This window comes from Pinus tabuliformis, chromosome 8 (genome assembly GCF_031772625.1).
Source record: "Pinus tabuliformis cultivar Carrire ecotype Pingquan chromosome 8, CPIR1, whole genome shotgun sequence".
NCBI lineage: Eukaryota > Viridiplantae > Streptophyta > Pinopsida > Pinales > Pinaceae > Pinus > Pinus tabuliformis.
The window spans coordinates 1,171,075,506-1,171,084,082 of NC_142294.1; the positions used below are offsets into that span (position 1 = coordinate 1,171,075,506).

The 8,577-nt window shown below is 30.3% G+C and overlaps 1 protein-coding gene across 1 annotated transcript; it reads right to left on the reverse strand.

The window, feature by feature from the left end:
* Positions 1-2,016: 2,016 nt before the first annotated feature.
* Positions 2,017-7,965, reverse strand: LOC149239521 (protein STRICTOSIDINE SYNTHASE-LIKE 13-like). The gene is made up of 4 exons (XM_089369886.1): positions 7,547-7,965; positions 4,547-4,831; positions 2,839-3,006; positions 2,017-2,467 (listed from the first exon to the last, which is right to left on the reverse strand). Exons 1-4 carry the CDS (start codon positions 7,963-7,965, stop codon positions 2,017-2,019), a joined length of 1,323 nt encoding a protein of 440 aa, XP_089226012.1.
* Between the last annotated feature and the right edge of the window lie 612 nt (positions 7,966-8,577).

The window sequence follows — 8,577 nt, forward strand, 5'->3', positions numbered from 1 at the left end:
CATCAACACCAATATGATGTTCAATAATGGTAGGATCAAGTCTATGCATCGCTAAATAATGCCATTACAAAATCCATCATGAAATTATTGGAAAGGGGAGTTGTATGCAACATTCTCTTCATGGGAATGGTTTACTCCAAGATGGACATTTTCAATGACACCGATCCTAACAAAGATATCCACCTTGGTGGCAGGTGAATTATTAGTTGTATTAACTGTCTCAAATGCATAAGTGTGGGAGTGAGATTCTTAAATCGATCAAATTTTCTATGGAAAGAAAGTCGATTTCAACAACATATTGGTCTATGAGACTTGCATGTTGGGGCAAACGTAGGAATAATAATGCATATTCTCCCAAGGGTAATCAAGAATGGTAAGGGCCTCTAAAATTTCTTCATCAAAATCAAATATAAGGTTATTAGAGCCCATGCATTTAGGAAATGTCATGGTAGGCATAAAATAAGGGATCCCTTATCAATTCCACAAGAATGAGAGGATTGGCTCAAATAGGACACTTCTAGAGAGGTATATATGGAGTCAGTAGAAGGGTTTCCCACAATGTTGAGACCAAGGGAAAATCAAACATAGAAATGATAACTCAATGTATATTTGATGAAATTGAATTTATAGAAGATAATAGTCCCATGGAAATTGAATTGTAAAAAACATACATGTATTCTCATTAGGTTTTTCAGGAGGAGGTCTAATTTCAACAATTGATGTTTTTTCTTTCTGGAATTTTTTTGATGTCAAAGGGTGACATCATATAGAATGGGTGTTGTCTTATCTTGTAGGGAGGAAAGAGATGACAAAAAATGGTGGGGGGAATCTTGAAATTGGGGTATATTAGGACAATAATGGTCATAAGTATCACATAAGGTGAATAAAGGGTTGATACACAAGGATTTGATGCACTTTGTTAATGATTGAGAGGTTTCTACCACATGAGTGGATGTGTTTAGCTTAAATTATCATAATTGAAAATGTCCTTTAATTATGGGAGAAATGCACAATTATTAGTTGTATGGCCAACAAAATCGCATAAACCACATAGAGGGATAGAATTAGTTGTATTGTTTGAGGTGGCCAAAGATTTTCTAGATTTGGTAGTGTCCCTAGTATTCTTAGATTTGTCCCCAATCACAACTCCTTTCGTGGCTTGGTGGGGGCCGACTGTGCCTATGTGGTTTTCATTAAAGACGTAGGGTAGTAACTACAAGATGTACAAATGTTAAGACCAAATGAGGAGTTGGTTCTCATGGCACATGAGGGATTGGAGAATATAGGTACCACATATGGATTTTTTCATGGTGAGCCTAGGAAGGTTTAATGTAGTGATATTAAAGGTACTAACTATTCTTAGAGGGGGTGAATAAGAATGGGATGTTAGTAAAGGGAAATCTATGTGTGAGACTCCCTCCCCATGATGGTGCTAATGACATAAGAGTAGTGGGCTTAATAGATGGCTATGAGTAAGAAGCTTCAAGTGAAGAAGATGTAGAGGCAATGGCTTGTTGAATTATTGTGACCATACAAACATGGATGTACTAGTGAATGTTATTATAGATAAATCATGATATGTGACCAACAGTATAGAAATTTTAAATATTATATGACTAACATCAAAAATGGAAGAGATATTCTAATTCCCATCTATAGAAGGAAGAACTCTATTAAAATTAAATTGAATAACATAAACCTTTCGATATTCAATATATAAAAGAAAAAAGTCAATAATTGATTTAATGCCCAACTCATCTAAAAATTAACAAACTTAAAGTTAAACGATAGTAAAGAAGACCAGAAACTAAAATCATTAAAAAAATTGAATATTTTTTAAAAATATCTCATGCATATTAAAATCTAATAAAATTTTGCCAAAATCTCCATTTTTTTGAGATTTTCAAAACAATATAATGCAAACCCCACACCAATAATATGAGACAAGACGAACTTTATATGGGCTTCTCATAAAAATGTTTGGTGACATTACATGTCATACTGTTACTAATCACATCACTGCATGCCATGGATTTGTCTCTGTAATATAGTCGTGAGATTAAATGAAAAGGGAAAGGGAATAGTAGCGATGTGATTGTGGACAACAGATCCGATCCAAAGCTTCCCATTCCTCTCGTACACTTCGCTTACCAACTTTATCATCTCGCCTTCTCTATCTTCCAAAACCTCAACAATTTCACCCGTCTCATCGAACAGACTAATTACTGTAAACATCTTCATTCCTACCCACCTTGCTAGATAAGCCATGCTCACAGGCAGCCTGAAGTATATTTGTTTTAGCCATGGATTTCTGCTCATCACCTCTTGAATCGGAGTTCTACAACAGTCTATTGCCACCCAAAATTGTCCCTTGCCATTCTTCCGCACATTATCTGGATATCCTGGAAGATCAGCAAATGTTTCTACTTTGCCTGCATTGGGTCCTTCTAGCCAGAATCTCATTACTCTGTTAACACAGTATCAACGTAGAAATTAATTAGATGGTAGATTTTAAGAATATTTGCAAAAATCAATGGAGAAGAGTGATTTTAAAAGTATTTGGAAAATAAATAAATAAATAAAATTGAGGTGAAACAATTAATTAATTGAACTTTTGTTGTTAAAACTTCCAAAATATTTCCAAAAAATCACAATCTAGAAATCCAACCAAATTAATTGCAAAACTAGCATGGCCAATCCAATCAAATTATTTGCAAAACAAATTAGCATTATATACATAATTATGGGTTGGGTTTAACTGTATCAAAGCTATGGCGTTACCTGCAATTGGTAGTTACTGACTTATGACCATATATAGGAACAAAACAATGGAAATACCTGCAATTGGTAGTTTCTGTGAAGAGCAGGAAGGTCTGATCCTCGGAAATCTGTACACCGTTTGGAAAAACCAAGCCATTAAGGACAACCACAGTGTTCTGCGTTGAAGGATCATATCGGAGAAGTCTGCCGGTTCCTTCTCCTTCCAACATGATCAGGAAGTGATCTCTGAATATCCACACAATTGTTATCAATCTCATTAAATCCGGAATCTCAGATGAATCCAAGAAACCTTTTGAATGGAGTAACACCAATATAATATAAATAATTCAATTAAAAATAATTATAATTGATTACATATATACGTGTGTGCGCGTGTGGGGCTAGTTTATTTACTAGAGAGAAAAGGAATAACGATATTATGTGAAGTGGGATTGTGATAATCTAATATTTACAAAGTGGTTTTTATTTTCAATTTTATTTAAATCAATTGCTCTATATTTTATGGATTATTTATATTTATTATTTTGATAGACATATTATAATTGAATATGGTGAATAACACTTATAGTTGAATATGGTTAGGGCTATGGTGAATAACACTTATAGTTGCATATAGTGAAGGTATTGTAACATTATATTATAAAATAATAATAAAATTGAATATTAAAAATTAATTATAAAGTATGTTTTTTAATATTTTTGAATTAAAATTATAAATAAAAATAATTGTTAATTTTATTAGATTGATAAATTTATTTCTTTTTCTCCATTATATATATATATATATATATATAATAATTTATTTATATTTATAATTTAATAATGAAATTATGAGGATAATTTTTCTAAATTAGTTGATTTAAAAAAATTAATACAGATAAATTTATTGTAGGGTGACTATGAATTATAGTCGACTATTTAAATTTGCCAATAAAAATTTTCGTATGTGATTATTATAGAGTGTATTTTCTCAATTATTCAATATGAATCACAAAAACCTGAATTCAAAAATAAATAAATTTTTTTAAATTATTATTTCTTTTATATGACATAAAATTATATGATAAAAATATTTGATTTTATATTTATAATTAATTAAGTCTAGTTTATTAAACTGGTGGAGAGATCTAATTTTTTTAATGGACAAATCATTTTTAAAATGTACAATTTAAAATATTTGTATTTAAAATATATGCATAATTTAAATTTAAATTTTAAAATGACATATTAATTATATATTAATATTTTCAGATGTTCAATTTTATACATATATATTAACTTTTTAAATTGATAAAAGAATATATTAAATAAATAGTAATAGTAATAATAAATTCATTTTATTTGTTTCTCATATTTTTAATAATTTAATTGTATTTCCAATATTTGGTCGACGGGCCAGTGTGGTTCATCCTCATCTTGTCTTGAAGATGAACTACGCTGGGTAGTTAGAAACATGTCGACCAAATATTGAAAATGTAAATTTTTCTGAAAATCTTCATAAATTAACATATTATAAATCACAAAAACTTGAATTCGATTAATTTAATTGTAATTATATTTTTAAGTGATTTAGATATAATTATAGATACAATTTATATAAAACTTTAAACATATTGTTAAAAAAAAAATGCATCCATTTTTAATGATTTAATTGTAATCATAGATGCAATCTATATAAAACTTAAAACATATTGTCAAAAACAAATGATGCATTAGGCCGAAACCCCCGCAACTATCAGAGTGAACATATATGGCAACAACTTACTTTCTGTCATATCGCGTGCTTGTGTCTGTGAAGAAGATAGAGCCGTTGCTATGGACATCGAGATCGTTGGCGAACAGAATCGGCTTTCCTTCCACGTGAGTTGCCAGAGGAGACGCAAAGCCGCCATCGGGCCCCACTACCGCCAGCCCGTAATAAGCATCGGCTATATATAGATCCCCAGTCTTTCTGTCAAACCTAAGCCCAAGTGGTCTGCCGCATAATTTCTCATACTTGGTCTGCTTGGATGTCGTCGATTTAATGCCGTTGGCACACATCTGCACAGTCCTGTTTATAAACCATTGCAGGATTTACATCAGAACATAGTTAGTTCTTTAAATAAATAAAAAAATTTGACTTTGTTTTTGTTTTTTCTATTTTTATTAGTATTTTTTTTAATGGAGTAAACAAAAAGTGTCTATGGGGATTTGAACCAGTGACCTATCCTAAGGAGTGCTTTAACAGTGCACCCATTTACTGTCAATTTAAAGCCCCGTGGGCAACACAAAGTGTAAATTCATTTATATATTATTTTTATTTTTTCAAATCAAAATTGAATTTAAGACCCCGAAAATGATCTAATAATGTTGGTGAAAAAAGAATCATGTAGAGAATTATGTGTTGCTTTCAAGGATTTGTCTAATATTTTGGTGAAACCTTTACCATTTTCGAAAACAAAAATGTTTTCATTTTTTTTCTACTTTATTTTAAATTTTGAATAATTTTTTATAAATGTACATAATATAATTAACAACTTTAGAAAGAGAATTCACTAAAAATAAAAAATAAAATTTGAATAATTATCTAATAGCTCTAGATAATATGATAATTTTATTTATTTTTTTCTATATAAAACTTTTCTTCTTTTCAAAACTTGAATCTAATATAATTTCAAAGTACATATTTAGAAAATCAGTGTTCTAAATGTATTTATAAAACATATTTAAACTAACACAACCACATTTATTAATGTGGTTGATATACACCTATAGACTTATATAAACTACAATTACAACAACTTTAGTAAATGTGAATAATATATTCTGATAGGCTTATGTCAACCACATTAATAATTATTAGGTGTATTGAGTAAAAGTGGCTATTAAAAATTAAATATTTGCAATTGTTAATAATGATATAAATAATAATATGGTTATTATATTAATATTATACTATATATTAATATAATAATATGTTTTTATAATATTATATTAATAGTTATATTTCAAATTATAACATATTTAACATAATATTCTAAACTAAGGGATGAATAAACCCAACGAATTTATATTATAAATTCAAGAGATTTAAATTAGAACATAGAATTACAATTATAAACTTTGTGAATAATAGTATACTTTTCTATAAAAATCTTTTTTTCTTTTTAAAACTTAAATCTAACATAATTCCTTAATTTTAAAATGTATATTTAGAAAATCAGTATTTTAAAGTATTCTAAATGTATTTATAAAATATATTTAAAAATCAATATATTTTCATAAACTTTCTTGGATTTCTATATCTCTCAGAAAATATTAAAATTTATTTTTTTTCCAAATTTCCCAATTATTTCTATTTCTATTTTTTTAATGCAGGATGTTATGTGTTTCACCCAGTAGAGATGGAATTTGACTGACAATTTTTCCGTTATGGGGTGATTTTCCCGTCAAATACTAGTAAAAAATTTGCAAAACCAAAATTTCTTTATTGAAACTATGAAAAGATAAAAAAACCATCAAATTTAAAATATATATTTTGAAATTCCAACCCTACCACCGAATACTGACCCACCCCGCCTAATTATAAGCTTACCATGTCTGGGAATGAACATATCCATCCACTAACCGAATCATATTTCATCTAATTATTAGCTAGTCGAATCCAATCAACAAATATTCGAAATTTTTCTTCATTTAGGCGAATTTTTATGGTTGGAATAACTTTAAAAGGTTTATTTCTAAGTACTTGTTATATTTATCTTGATTTTGCATTTAGCATATATATGCAAAACGCACTTAATTTTTTTCATACATTTTGTGGTATGTGTGTGCTTTTATTATAGCTCAATTTCATTGTAATAATTTTTAGTTTTTAAATTCGGTCAATTTTTCGGGTAGTTATTAAATTTTTGATAAAATTATATGTAATGGTTTTTTTTTAATGGAAATTTCTAATTTTTTAAATTTTTATCTTACAATTTGAGTGGGCCTAATGATTAAGAGTTTATGTTTTCTCCTAAAAGGTCACAGGGTCAAAACCAAAGAAAGATGGTAGGTCAAAACAAGGGAGTGACATACACCAATTTGGTAAAATAATATACACCATTAATTTTTCCCATAAAAGTTATAAATTATTATAACTTCTACTCAAGTATTTTTCTAGAGAAAAGTAGAGTATGTATGGTAGGTCTAAACAAGGAAGTGACATACACCAATTTGATAATAATAATATACACCATTATCCCATAAAATTTATAAATTACTATAACTTCTACTCAAGTATTTTTCCCAGAGTATATCTAGAGTCTCTCACCTTGGCAATGCAACACAGTTATGGTGAATCAAAACAAGGGAAACTCATACACACAAGGTTCAAAACCAAAAACAGGTAGAGTATGTATGTACAATAAGTCAAAACAAGAGAGTCTCATACACACAAGTTCAAAATCAGAATATATATATACAATAAAATCTTCTTATAAAATTTATAAATTATTTAACTTCTACTCAAGTATTTTTCCCAGAGTCCCCAACCTGGGCAAGGGAACCCAGTTTTGGTTTGACATGATGGAAATATATATCAACAATCCTGATCATGGTCTATTCTGAAAATATGTTGGAATTGGATAAACAAAAGTGAGCCATTAATTAATTATTAATGGCTATTCATTATTTCCAAAATCTACACCAGAATAAGTTCAGTTAAACATATCTACTAAATTAATTTAAAACCTATAATGCTAATGGTAATTATAAACACTGGATCATAAGAAATAAATAGTACCAGTTGGGAGAAATAAGAGCGAAGGTTTCCCATCCGAGATGAGGTCCCATCCATCTCACAATTCGGCCATCAGCTAATCCTGTGTAAGGTCCTCTTCCCTGCAGATCGAATTCCAGAGACTCTGGTCCATACACATCATCCTTAAATTCCAACTTGCCAAATCTGAGTCTGCTTTGAGTATCCCGTGGCCAACTGGACATGACCTCTTTATATGGTGCAGCTGCGTGTTTAACAGGTCTGTAGTCGTGCTCGCCAAGGGGGCCGAGCTTGAGGGGATCCACTAGGGCGACCACAACACCAATACTTACCACCAACATCATGGTAAAGCGGGCTGAATAATATTGCTCTATAACCCTTCCTTCTCCTCCTCCTAACTCTTCCTTTCCACTGTTGTGCTCCATCAATTTGGGTTTCTCCATTGGCTGTTTTGAAAAGATTATGCAGACTGCAAAGTGATGCAGTTCCTGCAAAATAAAAGATTTTGCAGACTGCAGGGTACTGATGCAGGTGCTGCAAATAACTCCTCCTGGAATGAAATGAAATGGGATGAGATTGAAATAAAAATGGTTGCAATCAAGAGGATATTCGCGTTGGTTGGCTTTCTCGTCCTCTGGTAGAATTGTCATACAATGTGCATGAGCGATGTCAGTGGTGGTTATTAGCAGGTGCGGTGTCAGTGGTGGTGTTGTTTGAACTCTGTTGTTACTGTGTTCATGGCGTCCACTCATGCGACTTTTGCTTGCGTTTGCGTTTGCATGTGGATTCCATCATCCTCTAGGTCTGGAAGTTAGGGTTTTTAGTGATTTTCAATTCAGGGTTTTGGATTTTGGGGAAAAACGACTATGGACTTGGGGTTAATAAAATTGGGAGACACTAATTGTTTATGTAATTTTAACCTGACTCTCCATATTGCATAAGTTTCAATGTACGTTGTTGCTTATTAATTTTATTATTATTATATGGTGACTGTTTAATTTTTTTTTTTTTATCATTATTATTGTTTGATTTATGGAAATTTTATTATCGTTTGA

Excerpts from the sequence above, each read along its gene's own strand:
- LOC149239521 (XM_089369886.1), bottom strand. The coding sequence starts at position 7,965 with ATGGAGAAACCCAAATTGATGGAGCACAACAGTGGAAAGGAAGAGTTA. Across the intron at positions 4,832-7,546 it reads GCTCTTATTTCTCCCAACTG|GACTGTGCAGATGTGTGCCA; the intron begins GTACTATTTATT and ends GTTTATAAACAG. Across the intron at positions 3,007-4,546 it reads AGCACGCGATATGACAGAAA|AGATCACTTCCTGATCATGT; the intron begins GTAAGTTGTTGC and ends GTGGATATTCAG.